The sequence below is a fragment of the Mchenga conophoros genome, linkage group LG3, assembly GCF_057382185.1.
Source record: "Mchenga conophoros isolate Kocher_MC1m ecotype Shallow Benthic linkage group LG3, M_conophoros_male_GT1.1, whole genome shotgun sequence".
In the NCBI taxonomy this organism is placed as follows: Eukaryota; Metazoa; Chordata; class Actinopteri; order Cichliformes; family Cichlidae; genus Mchenga; species Mchenga conophoros.
This window is the reverse complement of record NC_140528.1, coordinates 66,397,757-66,421,736: the sequence shown is the minus strand read 5'-3', so window position 1 is coordinate 66,421,736 and position 23,980 is coordinate 66,397,757. Positions and strand designations below refer to the sequence as shown.

Here is a 23,980-nt window from a genome sequence, read left to right as displayed (position 1 = left end):
TTTCTGTACAACAGAAGACTTGAAAGAGAAACTCTTCATTGTTCTGGCACATTTGCATTGTTTTTTCTTTCCCCTCATAAATTCTGCTGAGCTCTTACAGTTTACACTCACTTTGATTCTGCCTCCATCTGCCATTCCCATGAAACCCATAATTGCTCATCTATTCATTTTGTCAAAAGTCTCTTTTAAAAATCATCTTTGTGAAACGATTAGCTAAAGCAGAGGAAATCATAGGAGATTTAAAGCATATGATTAATTCATTCCTTGTTGTTTTGTCAAATGGAAGATGACAAGGGTGTCAGATGACAGTTTATTAGATAGATTTCCTTTCTCCATCGAAATTACAGGCTCATTGTCATGAGCCTTTGGGAGGCCGGTTATTGGTCTAAGAGCTAAATTGCATAATACTCTGTATTTATGCGTGCTGCTCCACTATGATTTAAGCTCAAATTAATACAAAAGAACAAAAAAGGCAATATTTGCAATTGAGATTAGAGTGATGCAAGTAATGCATTATGGAGGCCAAATGGCGATCGAAGTTAGAAATGTGTGATTTAATCTTGATTATGACTTAATACACCATCCGCTTCTTGCAATTAGCTGTCCGTGGATGACCCTCCTATCATTTGTTAAGAGTTCAATGTAGCGTAAAATCTGGGACAGGTCAATCCCAAGTGTTTAATCTGTTCTTGGGTAAGGGAGATAAAATTAAAAAAAACGGCGACGTCAGCCGCGCAGGGTAATTAGCCGGGCGCATCATGTATGAGAGGCTGTATCCCGCTCCCGTTCTTCCATTCGGGCTCATGTAATGAGTTTAGCAGGAACGGAGCAGACGTGTTGAGAAAGGGGGGAGAGACGTAAAAGAAGCAGGAGTGCACAAGGGTAAGGGAGAGAGAGGTGCAGCAGAAGATGAGACATTCTCAGAAGACCAAAGCAGCTCTGCGGCCTGTCAAGAACAACTGTGTGTCCATCCCCATATCAGAGCCCCAGTGTTCCAATTCTGATAAGATAAATCCTCGTATTAGTTTTACTCTTGAACTGTATCACAAACATTGTTGCAGAGCTCATCAGCTCCGGATTTTCCTGTATTATCTGTTTAAAATGTAGGAAAAAAGGATCTGAGTACATGTAGTTTGAATTTACCCATTTAAAATTTCCATTGTGTATAAACTAAAAGTGATTTATGGGATTGTTGTCTCAGTTCCACAGAATGGGTTTAGAACGACCTATAAGTCCAGGCTGGATTATAACATGAATATGATTATTACAAAGGAAAATGTGTTTCTCAAAGATTCAAACATCAGGACAAAGCACGTCAGACACAAAACTTTTCTGCCTTCTAACTGTCAAAATGTGAGATCTCAGAGTACCTTATAGAGCTTTGTTTTCGTTGTTTTCTATGAGGATTTTCTTCTTTTGTTTACCTTATACACAAGTATGCTCACACACACACATATAGGAAGACTGTTATCTAGTAAGCCCAAAAAACGTATATATTTCCAACTCTGAATGTAAAATACTTTCAAATAAAGAGAACAGTAACCAAACAAACAAGCCCTGAGCAGAAAAGTATGAAATAAAACACAGGAAAGACTCAATCCAAATTCTAAATATAACCTCCATGTCAACAGAGAGGGAAGAGGCTGTGTGTAGCTCGCAATCCTGGCAAGGAGTTAAAGGTATGAAAATGTGTATGTGTATGTAAATTGGACCAAATTTTCCTTGGTTTTTGTGACCATTAGCAGGACTTTGAAGCAAGCATAATTTAACCGTGTGCTTTTCCATTTTCTTCATCATGCAAGAAACCAGGAAACTAGGAGCTGTCAAATAAAAAAGCATACGAATAAAGAAACTGTAAAAATGTTAGTCCTGTGTGGGATTTGGGTGAGTCAAGTGCTGCATAGATGACTCTTTCATCTGGCCAATCCACAGTTAGCATCACCCTGGTTTTCTAGATAAAAAGCCAAACTACTTTTCCCATTGGAAAACAAATTGAACATACGTACATGTATCTTTAAATAAATCGACACCACATTTTGATTGTGAAGAAAGGACAATGTAGGGTCACCCACCAGGTGGGCCAGTGGTGCAATGGATAACACGTCTGACTACGGATCAGAAGATTCTAGGTTCGACTCCTAGCTGGCTCAATTCTTGAATCCAGAAGAATCTTAAAACCTGGATTTATGGCTCCGGATAAAAGCAAGTGTTTTTAGCACATTACTTCATCATCGAAGATTAGATTTCCATACCAAAAGAGCAAAATTGTTACCTCGTTTCCAGTTTTGTTACTATAATATCATCAGGAGTTGAGGAACCAAACTTCTCATGTGTGTACATCTTATGTCATCAATATATATGACTTCATCATGTTGCCTAGCAACTACCGAGAAACACGCTAACAATACAGATTTTTAGCATTTATGCATCTATATCAACTGATTTAATTTTTATGGCAGTCTGTACTAGACTTACAAAACTTTTATTCTGAAAGAGTTACTACTGCATGATCTGCAGAATTTATTGGAGGATATGACTAATGAAATAAGTAAAGTGAAGTTCTGGCTTGATAAAAACAAATTATCATTAAATTTGAATAAATCTAAACTTATGTTATTTGGAAATAGTAGTTTAAATACAAATGCAAAGATTCAAATAAATGGTGTTGATATTGAAAGAGTCAGTGAAAATAAATTTCTGGGGGTAATAATAGATGAAAAACTTAACTGGAGAGCTCACGTAAGATATATTCATTCCAAAGTATCACGAAGCATTGCAGTACTAAACAAGGCAAAACAGGTATTCGACAGAACATCACTTCATATTCTCTACTGTTCACTGGTTTCACCATACTTAAGCTATTGTGCAGAGGTCTGGGGCAATAACTATAAAACCACATTACATTCACTTTTTACTCTTCAAAAGAAAGCAATTCGAATCATCCACAATGCAGGTTATAGGGAACATACAAACTCACTATTTTTGCAGTCTGAAATATTGAAAATTGACGATATAGTGAAATTCCAAACAGCACAAATTCTATTCAAAGCAAAAAATAAAGAACTGCCAGGTAATATTCAGAGTATGTTTTTTTTGAAAGAAGGAAGTTATAATTTAAGGGGTTTTTGTAACTTCAAAACAATGAAGGTACGTACTACAAGAAAAGGCTTTTGTGTTTCTGTTCAAGGAGTGAAACTATGGAACAAACTGAATATGGAATTAAAGCAATGTCCAAACATAAAACTGTTCAAAAAGAGTTATAAAAATATGATCTTCTCGATCTATAAAGAAAAGGAAAATATTTAAATTAAGTGAATGTCTCTATTTAAAAACAAACAAACAAAAAATTCATGATGTGATATTATAGTATATAGTATATCAGAAATCTGTTCACTATTTTTATTACAAATTATATCAGTAAGGAAGCTGACTAAATATTCACTGATAATTTATGGGACAGGGGTGGGATTAAATAAGTGTATACTTCTTCCCACTCCCTTTCAACATGTAAATTAATCAGAATGTTTTTTTGTATGTAATTTGTATAGTATATTTTTTTTTCTCTCATTTCTTTTCTAAATGTACTTGTATATTGTTCACATGTTGAAATAAATTACCAATCAATCAATCAATCAATCAATCAGTAGCATCTCATTAATAGCCACTAAAGTTATGTTATGCTATATAATATACTATGATAGTATCAATTTTCCTTGCAGCCATATTGCAGTGGGTTAAAAATTACCCGTTTTTAGCATCTACCATCGATATTTTTCTGCTTTTCTCAGCGTGATCAAGTATATCAGCCTGTGGTCTTAAATCATGAATACAAATTAATAAATAAAAGTTTCAGTAACTATTTTGCCAAATGCTTTCAGACTTTGCAGACACAGTTTTGGTGCAAAAATAATTCCTTTTCCTAAATGTGTGTCAGCCGATCCAAACATCTGTCAAAACAGTTAACAAGCAATCAAAAAGATTAAATTTATAATTAAGTATTTAGCTGCATGCGACCCATATGGGAAAAAAATCAGTAAGAAATATTTGTTTGATGTATATTTTGTGTTCTGTGTCTGTACTAGACTTACAAAACTTTTATTCTGAAAGAGTTACTACTGCAGATAAGGGATAATTGTGCTCTTTTTCAATATAGGATGATTTAATCTTTACTCCGGTCATTTGTTCCTATAACTCTGCACTGCCTCTTTGATTAACTTGCACAAAGTGAGCGCTAGAAAGTTGGTGTAATTCCTCGACCAACTTTGCAGACCTCACATGACCAGTACAGCCACCAAACACGAACAACTCCACAGCGATCGCGTTCTTCAACCTGGCCCAAAAGCATGACGACAGCAGCTGAGCCCCCTCCCTCCTCCGCACGCTCGCACCCTTAATCAAGGTTGGAAGATGCATTTGGTGAATTCAGAATTTCAAGCACCTCTCTACTCTACCAGTGTCTCGACTTCGCCTGATTAAAATGATAGAGGGGCTGGAGAATGTTTGATCTCTAAATCAATTTACATTTAAGATTCAATTTTGCACCTGCAAGACTTTGATTTTGGAACTTTACGCCTTCCCCCCGTCTTGCGAGGACGGAGATTAATCTACACCAGCTGTTGAAGGAAATATTGTTGATTTTTTTTCTCTCTCCTCTCTTTTACTCACAAATAAATTCAAATAAATTCTCACAGATGAATCAGCCTGTGTGATATGTTAAACTTTTTTTTTTTCCCCTCGATTAAAAACGTGCCTTTAAAACTTTGTCTGAGGTGAATATTAACACGGAGTGTGATCTAAGACTATCTGCTGCTTACAACTAATATACCCAGGGACACACATAGATGAGAACATGGAAACTCTCACACTCACATGCACAGAGAACAAAGAAGCAATCCAGGTCCTTTGAAGCATAGAGGGAGTTATTTATTTGGGGAAAAAAAATCCAAAGGGGTGGAATGCAATCGATGCTGAGAGGTGAGAGAAGAGGAACTGTGGGTGCAACAAACAAACAACAGGGCCCAACACTAAATCAGAGCTTACAGTCTTAATGTACACCTCCAGGGGGACATATCTGTTTTAGAACAACCCCAATGACTTATTGATCCTGGAATTGAATTACCCGTGCCCTCTCCCCCTTTATACAAGCCCACAATATTAAGACATGTTTGATGTTTGCATGCATTTAATTAAAACAGTTCTCAGGAGAAACACTTTAAGAGCTCGATTTGCAGTGTTTCAACAAAAAAAGAAAAGAAAGCAAGCTTCACTTCATTGCTTCATGATTGCAAAATTATTAATAAATAAAGTTAATACTATAAAGCTGAATTGTGGGAGGAATGTAATTGCACTGTTTTATTTTTTAAGTCTATTTTAAATGTTCTGTTTTGTCAGCTTGGAGCTAAATTATAGTTCCACCTCTAAAAAGAAAAATAATCGCAAAGCAGTGTTTTCCATCATGGAATAAATGGTATGCTTAGACAATGATTAAAAAAACAGAGTTTCTTATTTGTTTATTTAATGCAGTTTGGTTTTGGCGTGGACGTGATTTACAGATTTTTATGTCAAGGATGCTTTTGATTGATTTTTCACTTTTCCTACCCGAATGCAGACGTTAGATTAGACCGAAAGGTTAAAGCTACTTTGAAGTAAATATTCCTGTCAAGTTGACTTGACAGGGATTTGATTTGCAGTTTCGCTGGGAAATGTTGGTGAATTTAAAGCATGTTACAGAATATCATAACTAGACTGAGAGGTCTTTAGCCATGATTGTAGCCCTGCGCTCTTTGCGCTGACAAGCTGCCAATAATAAAGCTAATATGATGATGTTAAGCAGGTAATTACCATGGTCACCATTTTAAAGTGGCGTGTTTTAAGCCAAATATTGCTGAATAATGTGTAATTATTAGTCAAGGCAAGTAGGCAAGTACGTCAGGGCTGACTGGGATTTGTTTCATGAACGTGCGGTAAAAAACAGACTCATAAACATGAAGCAATCATTTTGAGTAAAATGCAGCTGAAATATATAAAATCAAAGGTTTATTTATTCAAATAATTTATCATTAAGGAGAATGTGCTTGGTATACCGTAAACTCAATTTATAAATGTTGAGGAATTATTATTTTCCCGATTTATTAAATTGTACTTACATACAAACATGTGTTAAAGAATTTGGGGCATAAATATTGTTTGGGGTGAAATACGATGAATTAAAAACCACAGTTCATCTGGGGGATGTAACGGGGATGGATGGAAATTTCCTTTCACACTAGACCTTTCTCTCTCATGGTGAATTAAAAGCAACCAAAGAAATTACGATATATCATCTGCCAATTACAACATTAAGCACAAAATTCGGTGCTAATCTCTCTTGTTATGAATTAAAATTGCGACATTACTGTGGCAAAAACAAAAGAACGATGTGCAAGATATTCCTCTTGGAAAAGGACTTTTTCAAGTGCTTTTTATTTTAGTAGGGACCAAAATGGTTGATTGATGGACGGACCTGTCATTGGAGTCACATGTCAACCTGCACATACTTTTACAAATTTGCAGTATGCATACATTAATGAATTCTACATGTGCAACTGCTTAACAAGAATAACTTATGAATACGGTAAATATGTGTTCTTTGAGATGCCGCTGGTGTGATAGAAATATGCACATGGTGTCCCTTGACGCTGGTGCTTCGATGCACCAACAGCAACAATGTTGGAAGGTGAAAGATAACCGTCCCTTTTTTAACCTTCTAGGACCTGGCGTCCACATATGTGGACATCACATTTTGGGTTGTCTAGACCAAAATACACAATTTTGCTCCACAAGGGCCCGATATCCAATTACGAGGACATTATACTGCCACTGTTCTATTGAAATCATATGTGGAGCTTATTTTTCTCAGAAACAAAAATCAAGTAAAAAACAAACAAAAAACCATCAGGTAATTCTTTGTTTTTACATTCATCAGGTCTCAATCAGCCCAAATAGCAAAGAGAAATTAAAAATGCATGCATGGAAGAGTTTGGGTCTAAGGAGGTTAAAGAACGATAATGTCTGCATGAGCAGACTGGACATGCAGGTCGCGGTTTGTGTTCCATTTGGGAACTTTATGCAGTTTAACCTTTTATCAGGTGGGAATCGGTATTTGATATTTGGTAACTTTAGTGGTCTACCTCTCCAACCTGTCTTCCCCATGTGTGATGTTTGTTTACTGTATGTACGGTCGGAAGTTTAAGGTGGAGCTGGTTGCCGGCAGCCTTAACCCAATTTCCTTTGGGATCAATAAAGCATTATCAATCAATCAATCCAAATTACCGCCCCTCTCCTCTGTTTTAGGTCATAGAACTACATGGATTTCTCCCAGCCAATCAACAAAGATCATCTGTCCCCCTAAACCTAATTTTATCTGTATAGCAACTTCATTGACCTTGATGAAGATCTTGTAATAGAATAATAGAAATAATGACATAATCTTGTAATAGATTAATTTAGAATTTCCCAGTATTTTAATGAGCACCCTGTAGAGGGTTACCGGAAGATTAAGTTACTTTTTTTTTTCCTTTTACATCATTAGTGCTAAACATTTTTATCTACATAAACTGCCACACTTACCCAGAATGTTTAAATGTGACACAAAGGGGTCCTTTGTAAACATGCATATGTAAGCAGTTCAGAGTGGCAGACTCCTCTCGCTACAACCCACCATGTCACAGCACAGACACAAAAGGAGACCATATGTGTATCTGTGAGATGCCAGCTGCCTTGACAAAAAGGCAGTGTTTGACTGGGAATGAAGCAGGCTAACACGTCATGGCATACATGGTCGAGGAGTCAGCCTGTTTGCTGTGTGGACGGTGCTTAAAATGTCGGGCTGCATGCCCTTGTCATGATGGGCAGGAAACATAACTTTCATATTGACCCATTAAGACATGCAGAAGTGAAAATGATGAGTTTTATGTAGTTTATATATACAAAAAAAACTGTTTATTGTAAAGACTTTTATTCTTGAAAGGTGCGGAGTAGGCTGATGTTCTGGAAATTTATGGAGGATGACAGTTAATAATGTGTATAGGAATTACAGGAACCAGGAGTTGTATTATCTTTAAAAGTCAACCCACTGTCAAAACTCTGCACGCAAAGAAAGAACAGATGACCACAGAGTCCTAATAATCTCCCAAGTTAGCAATTATCCTCGCAGACAGATGTTGTACTGGAATGATGACAGAATGTGTGGGTGGCCATAAGGCTGTCTTATGATCATGGCTGTGCAGTAAAGAGTATTGGGTCTTCAAAATCAAACCCATTTGGAGCATTAATGCACACACGGAAAATATTACGAGTTGTGAGGTACAAGTGTGGCATCTCGCTGACACTTTGAATATCGTCAATATTTGCCTCTCTCCCTCCTGGGAACACAACAAATGCCTTGCCAACAAAGCTATCAGTGTTTTGTTGAAAAGTTAAGTTGCCTAATGGAAGCGCTAGAGAAAAGGACGCACAGTCACCATAATCAATAGGGTTCTTCCTACGAGATGGGTGAATGTGAGCCACAAATTTCGTGCCAGCCTGGCCGTTTGCTCCTTAGATCTGTCAATCATCAGTACTGAGGCTGAGGACAACGAGGTCATGCAGTGTATAGGTTTTTCTTACCATGATTAAAGTAATAACTTTTTTTAAAGACCTTGTCTGAATGATGAAATGGCTGCATTTATTGGCCACCCACCAATACTAGTGTCAAATGACTCTTGTTTTAGGTTGACTTTAAAATGTTCCCCAAAGGCTCGTGTAACCCAAAGATTTAAACTGCATTATTTATTAAGTATTGTAGCAATACTTGAACGTCTATCACTGATTCTAAGGAGCTTGGAAAGAAAAGCGTCTGGACTTGTTTAGGTTCCTTGAAGATGTGTCACCTCTCATCTGAGAAACTTCTTCAGTTCTAAGAGCAACTGTTGGAGAGTCCCAGATTTTAGGCACTATGGGAGTTTCCCCCCCAAGACGGTCATGGACCCCTATTGATCCTCTACCTAATCCAGTGGTTCTTAACCTGGGTTCGATCGAACCCTAGGGGTTCGGTGAGTCGGTCTCAGGGGTTCGGCAGAGCCTCCACTGCGGAGGTCGCAGAGGTCCAGCCACGCCCGAATTATCGTGTAAATTTGTGATGACACGCCCCCTTCTGGCCATCACTGGCTGCAGACGATCATGCTACACTGCTTGGCCAATCAGGGCTGCGGGGAATGTAGCGCGCGCAGTAGTCAACATGTGAATGTCGTGGTAGTACTTCGCGTGATTTTTTTTTTTAACATTTTAATCCATACTAACTATGTCGGGCAAAAAAAGAAAGTGGTTGGACGAATATGTACAATATGGATTTACATGTATCACAGAACGTGATGGGAGTGAGCGTCCTATCTGCATGATTTGCAACGCCAAGTTGAGCAACTCTAGTCTCGCACCGGCAAAACTAAAGGAACACTTCTTGAAGCTGCATGGAGACGGGGAATACAAGAACACAACACTTGCTGAATTCAAGGTGAAGAGAGCCAGATTCGATGAAAGGCCCACTCTGTCTGCTCTTGGATTTGTACCCGTTAACAAACCGATCCTCACAGCATCGTACGAAGTTGCTTACCTGATCGCAAACCAGGGCAAGCCACACACCATTGGTGAAACACTCGTGAAACCAGCCGCGTTAAAGATGGCAAATCTGATACTCGGAACAGCGGCCGAAGGTAAATTATCACAAATTCCTCTTTCAAATGACACCGTCAGCGACAGAATAGAAGACATGAGTAAAGACATCTTGGCTCAAGTAGTCGCCGATCTGATTTCAAGCCCGGCAAAATTCAGCCTTCAGCTCGATGAGAGCACAGACGTTGCTAATCTAAGCCAGCTTACTGTTTTTGTGCGCTATGTGAAAGATGACATGATAAAAGAAGATTTTTTATTTTGTAAGCCTCTTACAACAACAACTAAGGCAGCCGATGTGAAGAAGCTTGTGGATGACTTCTTCGGAGACAACAATCTTTCATGGGACATGGTTTCTGCAGTTTGTACAGACGGAGCTCCCGTCATGCTGGGAAGAAACTCTGGTTTTGGTGCGCTAGTAAAAGCCGATGCACCACACATCATTGTGACTCATTGTATTTTGCACAGGCATGCATTGGCAACAAAAACCTTGCCTCCAAAAATGGCAGAAGTATTAAAAACCGTGGTGGAATGTGTGAACTATGTGCGAAATAGTGCTCTGAGGCACCGCATCTTCAGTGAGCTGTGTAAAGAAATGGGCTCTGAATTCGAGGTACTTCTGTACCATTCTAATGTTCGGTGGTTATCCCGGGGACAGGTGCTGAATCGTGTTTTTGCCATGCGTGTGGAATTAGCCCTGTTTTTGCAAGAGCACCAACACTGTCATGCAGATTGCTTCAAAAATCCTGAGTTCATTCTCATTTTAGCGTACATGGCTGATATATTCGCAGCTCTCAATCATCTCAATCAGCAGATGCAGGGTGGTGGAGTCAATATCATAGAAGCGGAAGAACACCTGAAGGCTTTTCAAAAAAAGCTAACGTTATGGAAACGACGAACAGAGAACAACAACTTTGCAAACTTCCCCCTTCTGGACAACTGTGTAAGTAAGGTCGAAGATGTGTCTGGAATCGGAGATGTTTCTGTATCCACGGAACTGAAGCAAACAATTGCAACGCACTTAGATGAGCTTGCAAAGTCTCTCGACAGATATTTCCCTACAAGAGAGTCATATCCAGCATGGGTGAGACAGCCGTTCACGTTTGCTGTTGAGACAGCAGATGTCAATGATGAATACCTTGACGAAATCATTGAAATTCAGCAGAGCCAGGTTCAACAGCAACTCTTCAGAACAACAACACTCTCAACGTTTTGGTGTCGACAAATGGACAAGTATCCAATTATTGCTAAGAAAGCCCTGGATTTTTTTATACCATTTGTTACAACATATCTTTGCGAGCAATCCTTTTCGACGATGCTGGACATAAAAACGAAGAAAGGAACAGACTTTTCTGTGAAAATGACATGAGACTGGCACTTGCCAAGGTGAAGCCACGCATATCTGAACTGGTCTCTCAAAGGCAACAGCAGAAGTCACACTGATTTGCAGGTATGTAATTTGTTGTAAGTTCATGCATTGTGTTGGTTTTGTTCTTTGAACAAGGTGATGTTCATGTACGGCTCATTTTGTGCACCAGTAAAAAAACATATCTATGTCTTGAATTTGAAAAAAAAAAAAATTTTCACTAAAGAGGGGTTCGGTGAATGCGCATATGAAACTGGTGGGGTTCGGTACCTCCAACAAGGTTAAGAACCACTGACCTAATCACACAAGCCAAGGTGTGAAAACAGGTGTGGGTCACAATCAGCCAAGGATTCAGGTGAACCCATTGTGAAACATAGCCCCACCCTATCATGTGATTTACTGAGGTCAAAAGGCCCAGGATGTGAGTGGGTGTTGAGCAATGGTCCCTCTAAGCTGCGCGCGTGCACAATCGCGTGCTGCTGACACGGTCTCTGCACCCAGAAACTTTGCGTTGCGCACAAAAAAAAAAATCTAACCTGAATTGCAATTAAAATAATTATGTTAACAACTCATTCTGTTTTGCAGTGTGAGTCAGCAAGTAACCGGTGACTGGCTGCTCCAGCCAATGCTGCGATTCACATTCGTATTTAGGCAGATAATCAGCGTCGTTGACAGGCTATGACAGCGTCCTTATGTGCCGACACCGGTGTTTTAGCGAGCAAAGCAGCGTGGCTGATGAGGAGTGAAGCCACGTTAATAACAACGTGTACAACCATTGGAGATGTGAGCAGGACAGACAGAACAATTGACGGAAAAAGTGTGGACTTTATAGCAGTTTTTAAATTGTGTTGATAGGCCACGTACAACCAGAGTTATGATAAAAATATGCAATGTTTGGTTTTCTTCCTGAATACTATCGTTGTTTATATTTACTGCAGAAACAGTAAAAACTGCGTTTTATAAGGAAAACGCTTGAAAGCACTCTCCACCTGTGAGAAAAGCCAAAACCAAAAAACCCCGCCCTTTCCTATTGGTGGAAAAATGTACCATGTCGACGAATCAAAAAATGATATGGCAACATGGCATTTAGTTGTTTAGGAAGGGGGGAAGTTTTAGGAGTGACGGCGGTGTTTTGAGATGCGAGAGATTTGTGACGTTTAGCGTGTTTTGAGTCTAAAGTTAGTGTGTTGTCTTGTGTAGTTAGTGTGTAGTGTAGTCAATAGTTTTGTTGTGTGTCAGAACAATGAGGTGACTGCTGAATGTTACAGGTGTTACAGGAGTGATACATCTCCTGTTGTCAGGCCTGCAGGTATCAGGCTTGTGATGTTCTCCTTTATCTCATAGTGGACAGAAATTATTTTTTGTGGCACAAATAATTTGTGTGGCATCAAATTTGATGCAGAACAGCTGATTGTTCTGTAAATAGTTTGAAATCTTTATTTAAAAAACGCCTTGGCTGCATTTTTAGGTAAATAGTTGCAAAAAACTTTGTTTGCAAAACTCAGTTACTTTTTTGAAGAAGTAACTATATAATTAATTGCCCAACATTGGTCATTATATACTGTATTTTGCAGACAGAGAGTTACAGGACTCTCTCCCAGACCACAGACTCATAATACAAGTCACAGCTTTCAAAAAAAAATAAGAAGAAAGTTGTGTTTTTAAAATTGGAGTTCAAGTTCTTTTTACTTCCAATAGTGTTAACATACTACACAGGTCGTGAACAAGATTTAATTTTCATTGTAAGTGGGCTAAAGCAGTTAATTAAAAGTAGTCTAACATAAATGTAAATGCTGTAATTTGATTATTTTAATAAACCATATAACTTAGATGGATTTGATGCTGGCGTGACCACAGTGCACACATCTGCTGTTGCTCACAGTGGTCCAAGGGACCGCTCAGGGAGTTTGTGTGTTCGCTCAGACACATGAAAAATTAGAGGGAACATTGGTATCGAGGCATCTGGGAAGGGATCTCAAAACTGGATTATAGATGGCACACAGTTGGTGTCGTAAACCCCGCCTCTGTTCAAAGATGGTCGCTCACAGTGGACATAAATGGCTTATTTCACTCCTCTTTCAAACCATCTGTCTTCTCTGTCCAAAATGTGAACATTGGCATCCTCGAAAGAGTGTCCTTTATCCTTAAGATGCAGATGGACAGCTGAGTCTTGTCCCGTCGAGGTGGCTCTTCCATGTTGTGCCATGCGTTTATGAAGCTCCTGTTTGGTCTCTCCAATGTAGAGGTCTGAGCATTCCTCGCTGCACTGCACGTAGTGTATGCTGCACAGTGCAGTGCGGAATGCCAATGTTCAAGGAAATACAGTCTATAAAATAAAAACAGACTTTGTACAATCCTAATGTGCTTGAAAATCAATGGTTGGTATGACCACCTTTATTCTTCATTGCAGTCTGAGCTCTCTTAGGCGGTCTTCTTCTCATTTAAAGGCTCTTCTTTGGATGTTGGCTGCCTTTTCTTCTGTTCTTTGCCAAGATGATCCCACACTGCTTCAATCACATTGAGGTCAGGACTATGGGGAGGTCAATCCATGACTGATAGTGTTATATTGTGTGTTTTTCTATCCAAGTGTGTTTTTATTGCATTGGCTGTGTGTTTGAGATCATGGTCATGGTGTAAAACGAAGACAGTCAGATGCTTTCTAGATTGCATTGCATGGTTGGTCAAAATCTAACATTAGTTCTCTGTGTTTATAAGCCCATCAGTTTCAACACAATCTTCAACACCCACTGACACCAAATTATGACCTTCATTGTGTTTTATAAATGGCTGCAGGCACTCATCCTCTAACCTCCCCTATACATAGTAACAATTTGAAACACCTGATAGAGTCAACTCAGTGCATTTAGACATCTTGACATGGTCAAGACCTACTGAAGTTGAAACCAAACATCAAAATTGGGAAGAAAGGTGACTTTCATCGTGTTATGGTTGTTGGTCCCAGATGGGCTGGTCTGAGCGCCTGAGAAACCTGTTAAAAGAGAGATTTTCCTTCCCACCATCACAAAGTACTTAATCATAGGGGATCGCTGGGGTTTTCTCTCAAATATTGGAGGTTCTTTACCTTTTAGTATAAAGTGCATTGATATATAAATAAACAGGAATACTTTCTTGGCACACTTCGGGCCCCATCGACCTAACTGAGCATCACTTAAATCCCACCGCTTACCTGAGTATTGCTGCTGACCATGTCCTTCCCTTTATGACCACATCTTCTGATGGCTGCTTCCCAAAGGATAACTCACCATATCACAGTTCAGATCATTTCATACTGGTTTCTTGAACATGTCTGTGAGTTCACTGTACTCAAATGAACTCCACAGTCGCCAGATGTCAATATAACAGAGCACCTTCGGGATGTGGAAGAACGGGAGATTCTCATCATGGGTGCACATTTGCAACTGGCATGCAGCTAATAACACAGTTCACTCTTAAACATACAATTTGGAAATTATTGTCCATCAAAATATAATAAAAATTCTTATTTGAACTCATCAAACTGTGACAAAGATGATCAATGGCTTTTATTTGCCAGACGCAAATTCTTTATTACGTTATTTTGATGCTGCAGAAGGTAAATTGCCTCCTATTTTTGGCCAGTAATTTCCAAATTGACGCCCTGCATTGTTGAAAGCCAAGCCGGAGCAGCGACAATCAAAATATCAGCCTGCAAGGTATTATTTAGAAAATTATTTTTAAGCCATGTTTGCCTGTTTGTTAGAGAGTACAAAGTGAAAACAGGCACAGATGATAGGGGAAGAGTGTACGAGCACAGAGAGCATGTAGGGCAACCGTGGTCATGAGTCAGACTCAAACTTAAAATGCACCCAGGGATGTATTAGGGTTTCCCATAAGTGTCCCAGAAGTGTTTTCACAGAAATAGTCACCAGTGGTAGATTATTTGACACTTTGGAGATAAATCCAGATGTAGAAAAAGACCAAATGATCATCACTTAAACCGAGAGTTCCACAGATATGTTTAAATTATTGTCAGCAATGTTAGTATGACAGACAAACTTTCAGAAATATTTCAGTTCTACTTTTAAACCCATCATTATAATGAGTTGGAGGGCCTTGAAGGTTAATATACTACACTGTACTGTCCTATTCTACTATACTGCACTATTCTACTGCACTATTCGGTGTGATCCCGAAGGAAACATCTTTTATCTAAATGTCGATAGTCTCAGAAAGAATTCACTGCAATGTACCTGCAATGAAACTCATTTCTGTTTAAATTATAACTATAACAGTACTAAGAACCCAGATAGGCGTTCTTGCATTCAGAACATCTACTGGCACATTACAAACCCTTTCAAAAGGCTATTTTCTAGCTTTTTTTCCAGGTTTTTGCAAGTTTGAGGAGGCGATAGGTATCCCTCTCTTGTCTGAAAGTTGAACCAGTTAGCTTAGCTTGATCCACAGATAAGCTCTGTCTATCCAAAGCCAAGCAGTACCTGTAAGCCAAGGCAACAATCAAGGACCCTGTCCATGTGATAGTCCTGTAAAACCTCAATGTATTGTTCATAGTTAAATGACCTGTTACATGTTCACTGTCACATGCACAGACATGCAGCTATAAGTTATATGGCTCTTATTTCAGCAACATGTTAGCCATATTATGTCCATTCTAATTGTCTTAACTAAATCTTGTCAAGAAAATGAAACAGCATGGGTTTTAAAATGCCCAGCTATTTTTTAGCTAATATGCTAAGTTAGCCAGGCTTAGCTTAAATGCTGCACAATGTGGAATGAGCGATTTTTACCAGAGTAAAATGCAAAAGTACATTTGGCCCCATGACGCAATCGGCAATCGTGCAGCACTGCATACATCTTTATGCCTAGTTTCACCAACTGCCTGCCAGAAACCTCCAGCAACCAGTCGGGGAATACACATTTTTTTCCCAGCAGCCGGTGGTTACTTGCTGGTCACTGACTGGTCTCTAGGTCTGTGTGACTGGGGCACTAACCAATATGTAGTATACATTACCAGAATGCTAGAGTTTTATGGGCAAAATCAGCTTCCTTAACTTGTGGCATTCCAAGGCAGGCAGTGTTAGCTCAGTCAAATCTAAAAATAAACACACAAATGTGAATATCACAAATAGCACATTAGCAAGCAGAGCTTTGACAACAGACAGGATACGTAAAAGCCAGTTTAATAAAACGGGCAAGGTGATAGGTGCAGGCTCAGCCAGCACTTTCTGTTTTGCATATCTGAGAAACCAGTACTAAGTTTCAGCAGCACACCACCTTCCCTTTATCTCCCTGTAGATACAGACATCTGACCATATCACACCCCTTTAATTCACCTATTTGTTTGTTTTAATTATATTTTAGTATTGTTGTTTTAAGAGATGCAGGCCTGTGTTTTCAAATGATTGAAAAGAATGTGATGCATAACTGCAGACTGAACAGAGCAGCTCAAGCTTAACCATCTGCAGCAGTAATACTGATCCATACAACAGTAATGGGGAACATTTATCTACAGAATAAATACTTGTACTTTTGATGCTTTATGTACAACTTTCCAGTAATGCAGTTTTATGTGTAGTGTTTTCATAGTGTTTGCTAAACGGATAGTGAATAATTTTGGCAATACAGTAGAGATAGTATTTTCCAATTCTTCAGCCAGGAGGAGTTCAGAAAGGTGAAGACGTCCAGGAAGAGAGCAGCGAGCTGTAAATATATTTGGCATAAGCACAAAATAGTATTTTGGATTTTTTTTGTGTAAAAGTCACGCTGCCTGTAACATAAATACAAGATAATAGTATTGTTTCAATTCAGGTCTGATATATTTCCAAAACTTTTTGTCTACAAACACTCATATTTAACCAATTTTACTATGACAACAGGGAGTGAACAGACTTTCTAATCCCTATCTGCATCAAATCACTGTATCCACTCTTATTAAAATGGTAAAGTTTTGCAAAAAAAAGTAACTACACTTAATAAGTGAATGCATAATTAAATACATGCTATTTCTGGCTTTATAAACTTCCTAGCCTATATTGAAAGCATTTGCAGTTTTAACTTAGTAAAAGATAACTTTAAAGGTTAGCAAACTTACTCTGTTCTTGATCAGCCTCATGCTTTATTCAGCCTCATATCAACAAAGTAGACCATGTGACCTGGGGTTGAGTTGACTCATCATCAAGCCAAAGCCATGTTTTCCTTCCTTTCTGCTGATGGGAGCAAAAAATAGATTTCAGTTGGGAGGAGAGAAAGACTGTCAAGGATGAGAGGGAGCGTCAGTTTGCCAAGATCAATAGGTGAATCAAAACCACTGCTGATGTTTCACTCTTCAGTATCCCACTTTCATGTATTCACCTTCCTTTTTCTCTATCAAGTCTTTCTTCATCTGATGCTGCCAGAAAGCCAAAACTGCTGACAAACAGTTGTCTGGGTGCTTCCAGCATCTTTATTTGCACTCGATCCAAGAAGAAGAAAAAGAGGAAGATAAAGAAGAAGAAAAAAAAGCAACCTCCAGCCGCCCTACACCTCCTCTTAAACACTTTGTCTCTCCCACACTCTTGCAAAGCTGCTCTCCATAGGTGAGCGAAACTTAAGTGCTTGTGCCCCGGAGCTGAGGAACACCCTGGTCCCAAACCTCTGTGCAACCAATTCTCTTACTTTGCTTCGGTCTCGTCTTCAAACTTTCTGTTTCTGCAGCTAGCCTTTGCTTTGTCCACCCACACCGCGAGCTTGCTGCATTGATCAGTGTTTGCCGTTATGCTTCCTTAACGCATTTTAACAAATTAACTTTTTGCTTGTGTAACGTATTTTTGCTCCTATTATTAAAGCTTCCCCCTTTTGTCTTGAAAAGAAAAACACAAATTAAGAAACAAACAAGTTCTGAATTAACTATGGAGAGATTCACATATGTTAACCATGCAGGGCATGGAGAAGTGACTGTCATTTAGCAAAAAAAAAAAACCCAAACAAAAACAAAAAGACCTACACCTACACCGGAAGAATAGACTATTGTTTCCAGGCTTTCGTTGTCACTGCAGTTTGAAAGAATTAATACAAACCAAAGGGGTGTGTGGGAGACACTCACAATGCTTGATCTGATTTTCTTCAGGGAAGCAACCGTCCTAAGCTACGAGCCAGCGCCTCCTCCACCGGGCTATTCACGCTAGCGTTGCTGTTTTGACAAATGGGCAATAACAGCTAGTCTGCTTTTCTAACTGAAATTGAATTTGTATAGAAATGAGTGGAACAAGGGTGTAGGCCCAGGACAAATAACTTAACTCCATCAGATGCTCCTGGCAAAACTGCATTAATTTGAATCTATTAAGAAGAGAGGATAGAAAGAGGTGCAAGCGGACCACACTCCTGCTTTCAGTTCCCTGTAGTCGCTTAACAACGAAAGGTGAAACCGTCTTATTGGTCTTAAACATGACCATAGGATGAGTTTCACAATAAAAGATTCTGCATATGCAATAACTGCATAAGAAAAAAATACAGCATATATATATATATATATATATATATAATCTCAAGATATATCGTGAAAAATTATAGATTTATGTGACACAATGACACAGTGCAAGCCACGCTATATATTTAAAGGCTAATAGGTTATGGGCCATCACAGGTATGTGGCGATCCCATACTGTACCATAAAGCACTTTAAATGCAGTACGTCCTGGGGCAGATGGATCCCATAAATGGCCTATATTTTTGAATTCACACATGCCAGCACACACCTGCAGATCATTGTCAGGTGAAAAGCTTGTGTTGTGAAAATTTGAAAGAAACAGGCCCTTTTTAAGCCATCCTGCAAAGCTTATTAGATATTCTCTTATATTCTCGAGAATTTTAAGATTAGCTTCTAAGACATAACTAAAATGGATATATAAGGACTTTTTGTGCCCTAACCGTCTACGCTGACCTCACTATGTGGACACACGTTATTTTATAGCCTTAAAAAAATACTTTAACATGAAATAAGCCTTTCACATATTGCCCCATGCCATTTTATTAAATATTCAGTATATGAATGAATTATTCTGAATCTCATCATCTGGAAACCCCCAGGTAAAACAGCCTGCAAGGTCTTACTGTATGTTCATCTTACTAAGGCTGTGAGGAATAACTTGATAAGTAGAACAAAATAAGGGGGGAGTTAATGTTCACGAATTGTAGTGATATATATACATGCATGGTAAAAAGAAAGAACACACTCTTTCATTTCTTGGGTTATAAATAAAGAAAATTGTTCAGTCAGATCTTAAAAATTATTGAAATTCGACCTCAGATGAAGAACAACACATGAAATATTACACCATGTCATTATTAATTGAAGAAAAAACTGAGCCAAAGTGCAGAAGCAGCATGTGGAAAAACTAACTACACCCCATGATTCAGGAGCTTGTAGAACCAACTTTAGCAGCAACAAGTTGAACTTATTTCCTGTTTGGCTCGTGGTCCACTCTTTTTTACAGCATTGCTTCAATTCATTGAGGTTTGCAGGAATTCATTTATGCATATCTCTTAAGGTCCCACCACAGCCTTTCATGCAAGGTTGAGATCTGGACGTCGACCGGGTCATTGCAGCACCACGATTCTTTCATTTTTCAGCCGATCTGTTATAGACGTGCTGCTGTTTCACATCATTGTCCTGTTGCATGACACAGTTTCAGCCACCTCTTAGCTGTCAGACGGATGATCTCAAGACCTGCTGCTGCAAAAGAAACACTAATATCACAGCTCCAACCATGTTGTGCTGATATGCTGTTTGGTGCTGTGCATTATGGCCAACCATCTTCACCTTGGTCTCATCCAAAGGACATTGTTCCTTATGTTGAGATTTGCTCAGATGCAACTTTACAAACCTAAAATTACAAATAATTGTAATTTTTTTGAATACTACTTGTTTTTTGTTTTTTTTTTGCACAAATGGAGCCAATGCAACAAAATCTCATTGTGTACTACAAGATGTAAATTTGAATGACAATAAAGTATGTCTGTGTTAAAAAGGCTCTCTCCTGATAGGCTTGTTCAGTCTTGTCTTAATTGTGCTGTCAGGAAGCATAACAACAAATGACAAAACACACCATGTACATGTATGTTCATGTATATAGTGTAGTACTGGAATTATATTACTGGTAGGGTGCAGTAGGGTAGTAGTGCACTGGGGCTACGACATACAAACAGAATGAAAGAACATAAAAAATGATTAAAATCTTTAAAAAATAATTATGCTACTAAATGGGTTAGACTTTTACTAATGAAATGAAAACAACTGTGTGACCTCGCTCTTTTGTTTTTACCTTTGAGACCTTACCTATCCTTTATCTGGCATCTGGAATAATATGGCTGTAGTTCACTAAAGGGAGCATCTGTTTCTGTTTGCAGATGTTCGTGGATAGATTCTGCAGATGTGTAAAAAACCTGCTGGTGAGCCATATTAAACCGACCGGTAGTAGACTTTGCCTTTATTACAGTAAAGTTGTGTTTTTATTCCAATTTATTTGCAAGAGATGTGGAATTGTAAAGTGTTCACCTCCAGCAAAGTAAAGCAAAAGGAGATCCAAGCACTCTCCTTAACTGAACAGCAAGCAGCTCGTCAGTGCAATTACTCTGACATTACCGTTAAAAGGATTTCATTTATTTTTTTGAGAAAGAAATTCAGGATATTGGATCTATCCTGCTCACATTATAGACTGCACATGCATTTAATACAAGAAAACTTTATATTGAAAAAGATATAACCTTTTTACGCTGTAATAACACTTTCAGTGTTCCCATGACTCATAAGAGCTTTAGCATACTGACACAGTAAGGAGTCATTTACAGCATAGTTTGGCAAACATTGCCCCCAAACGACTTATAGAGCGTCATTAAACCGTCCTTATGGTTGTATATGATCTCATTGTTTTTCTGGCTGGACTGGCAGCAGCGCATGATTTGTTTTCTTCTCATTTCCTTTTCATGCCGATTAAATTTGCATGTCGGAGAGAGCAAGCTATATCATCTCTTGGATTTGTTCCAGTGTTGAATGTTTTTCTCTTTTCCTCAAAATAGAAATAAAGTGTATTGTTTGCACCATGGCGTGAGTGGATAGTAGGTGTTTTGTCCATACTGAAATTGGACTTGTGGGTAGCTTCTATTGCTGAAATGGAGGTAAATCCAAACATATGGCTAAAATAGAAATTGATAAGAAAAATGAATAAATGTGGTAGGAAACGGTGGAGAAAATACGGAATTAGTGAAGCAGATTTGGAAGCGATGATAGGTGAACTTTAAATTTAACACAGAGGCACCTTCTCACACAGATGGTTTATCATGAAGCAGTAGCATCATAATCCAACGAATGGATTAAAGTGATTAAGTTCCAATTGTGGAGCTAAAAACAGACTGCACACGATTCCTCTTGACAAAAGTGTGTGTTCCTGTGAGGCAGAGCGAAATCCGTGCCCCAGTTTTGGATTCTTATCAAATTTAGACAAACCTTGTCACATCAAGCTTCACTTATCTCTCCGAGAGCTCCGCTCCCCTCTGTCCTGATGAGACCTCGCCCCTCCCCGCGACACATTTCATCTTTTGACCTTGTCACCGGTTCACACATGACCGGCATTGGCCTAAACCCCTGTCAACATAAGCTTTATCTCTTCCGATCGCTAAAGTTTTTGACAGACATACGGGTCTCGAAGAGCCACGGTTGGGATGAATCTGCCACAATTTGACCATGGATCATGCTTGATCCGGGATAAAACACTGCAATCTTGGCCCTGTCATGAAGGCTGACAGATCTCCTTTGTTCGCGGGGACCAATCGGACAACCAAAACTCTTTGCCGTGGCAACAACTTTGCCTCCATCTTTGGGCCACAGGGGTCCATTTGTGCTGTGAGCTGTCGGTTTGACGGCGCCCTGGGCGCACCGTGGGACTGGAGATCCACACACTTTGCACAGAGTTGTCACTCTGTCAGAAAAATGTGCCGCTGAGTCGTCACGAGCGGTGGCTTGTGCGCCGCCGCCAATGTTTTTCATCAGATGCGGTTCACCTCACACGGTTTAGGAAATATGTTTAGCGGAAAGCGCAGGTTGTAGCCAAGGTCAAAGGTCGTGATGAAAGTCATTGCAGCTTATCTTGATCCGTGAGCACTCCATCTGACTTCAGCATCAGCTCGAGATTTCCTCGCTGCCGCTTGCTGAGAATGACATCCTTGGAAATTACGATTTTTTTCAGGAAGTTAACTAATACTGCAGAATGAAAAACACTCTGAAATCCTGAAAAGATGGATGGAGATGGAGAACGAGAATTATTCAGAGGTATGGAGGAGAAAAAAAAATGCACCATAAAAAAAATATATAGGAAAATGTTCCCACCTCTTGGTGCTGCAGTGTGCACCATCAGATTCTTCACCCGGGGACTGTGGAGCACTTAACTCCGTGCTGTCGTGATTTCTCCAATTACGGGTGACAGCTTCCAATCCGCGTGGGAGGTGGATCACCTCTGGAAGTGCCAGGCAGAATACGAAGCGCACCACAACATTAATAATTCACCGGCAGAACATTCATATTCAGTCTAAGCACTGCAGTTTGGGGCCCATTAGAGATAAAGGCGAGCCAACGCTCCCTTATACCTTTCCGCTTGATGTTCAATCGCAGGTATAAAGCCCACATGTTTGATTTTTAAGAGCTGAAATGCTTTTATTTCATTGCCTCACACCAGGATGCAACCACGGGAACAAACATCACGAATGCTCCTAAGACTCCAGACTACAGGTACTAAAATACTGCAGGGAAAGTTTGTTATGATCCTAAATGGGGTTGAATGATTTGTTAGGCACTGTTTTCACTACGGACACCAAATTAATCCATCAGTGGCTTAATTATTTACAGAAAGAGAAGTTTGCAAAGACAAAATAAGTCACAGAGAAGTTTGAAAGACATGCTGAAGTTAATTGTCTGTTGGTAGCGATTACTGGCATCGACGACAGACGGCATCGGTTCCCAGCAAGTACATGATGTACCCAACCAACTGCCTGGGCTCAGCAGGCTGCAGCACACATTGCTTTTTCATATAAAAAGAAAAAAAAAAACACACCTGTTCTCCAGAGGACCAGAATAAAACGAGCTGAAATACAATACAGAGCAGGCATGAAAAATGGATTGCATGTGGGTGCGCGGGAAAGAAAAGCTGGGATGGCAGTCATAGCAAAGCGATGAGCTTCGGTCTAGACGAGCTTTTAAGCAGCCACGAGTTTAAATTATAGCCACGACACTTTCGAAGTCGGCCTTTAGGAAAGATGTGAATTATGTCTCAGAGTTACATTCAGTTAGAACCTGTTTTGTTGGGTATTTGCAAAATCAGCAATTACAAATCTGAATATAACAGTTCATAAACCGTTAATAATTAAGTGTGTGTGCAAACACTTTACATTCTTATTGAGTCCTTCGAAGTATGACCTCAGGCTACAGCGTTTCTTACCGTCTCCTTAGTCAAAGTAGAAGTTTAGTTGTTCAGTGAATAACACTGACAATAGCTCTGTGCCCATGTAAACCCTGACAGTGAAGCCTGCACGCACTGGTGGACCTTGAAACGCAAAAAGAATTCCTTCATTTCACTCATCATTTCTTTACACCTATGCTTTTTCTACTGTGACATGTCAAAATGTCTGGTGTGAAGAAGTAGAAGACAGCTAATCTCGGTCTGTCGCAAGAAAAAGTAGCGTTGAAACTTCTGGGAGACTAAATGTTCTCGAGCTGCAACTAATTTGCTTGATGAACGCGTTTTTGACAAAATGCTTTACGTGTTGGCAAAAATGCCCCCGCGTTCGGCAGGTGTGATCTGCACGATGAGCTGCAAGCGTGTGGGAATTTAGGGGTTAATTGTGTCAGTTAATAAAAATGCAAAGAAGTGAAGGGTTTACAAATAGCCAAACAATAACTGTAACGCA

At 39.3% G+C, this 23,980-nt stretch overlaps 1 protein-coding gene and 1 non-coding gene across 2 annotated transcripts; both read left to right on the top strand.

Annotated features, from left to right (window-relative positions):
* Positions 1-2,077: 2,077 nt before the first annotated feature.
* On the top strand, positions 2,078-2,150 carry trnar-acg (transfer RNA arginine (anticodon ACG)). The gene has a single exon. It is a non-coding gene; the product is annotated as a tRNA-Arg (tRNA).
* A 7,169-nt stretch (positions 2,151-9,319) lies between these two features.
* On the top strand, positions 9,320-11,053 carry LOC146580199 (protein FAM200C-like). The gene has a single exon (XM_085268047.1). It carries the CDS (start codon positions 9,320-9,322, stop codon positions 11,051-11,053), a length of 1,734 nt encoding a protein of 577 aa, XP_085124173.1.
* Positions 11,054-23,980: the final 12,927 nt, after the last annotated feature.

Excerpts from the sequence above, each read along its gene's own strand:
- LOC146580199 (XM_085268047.1), top strand. The coding sequence starts at position 9,320 with ATGTCGGGCAAAAAAAGAAAGTGGTTGGACGAATATGTACAATATGGA.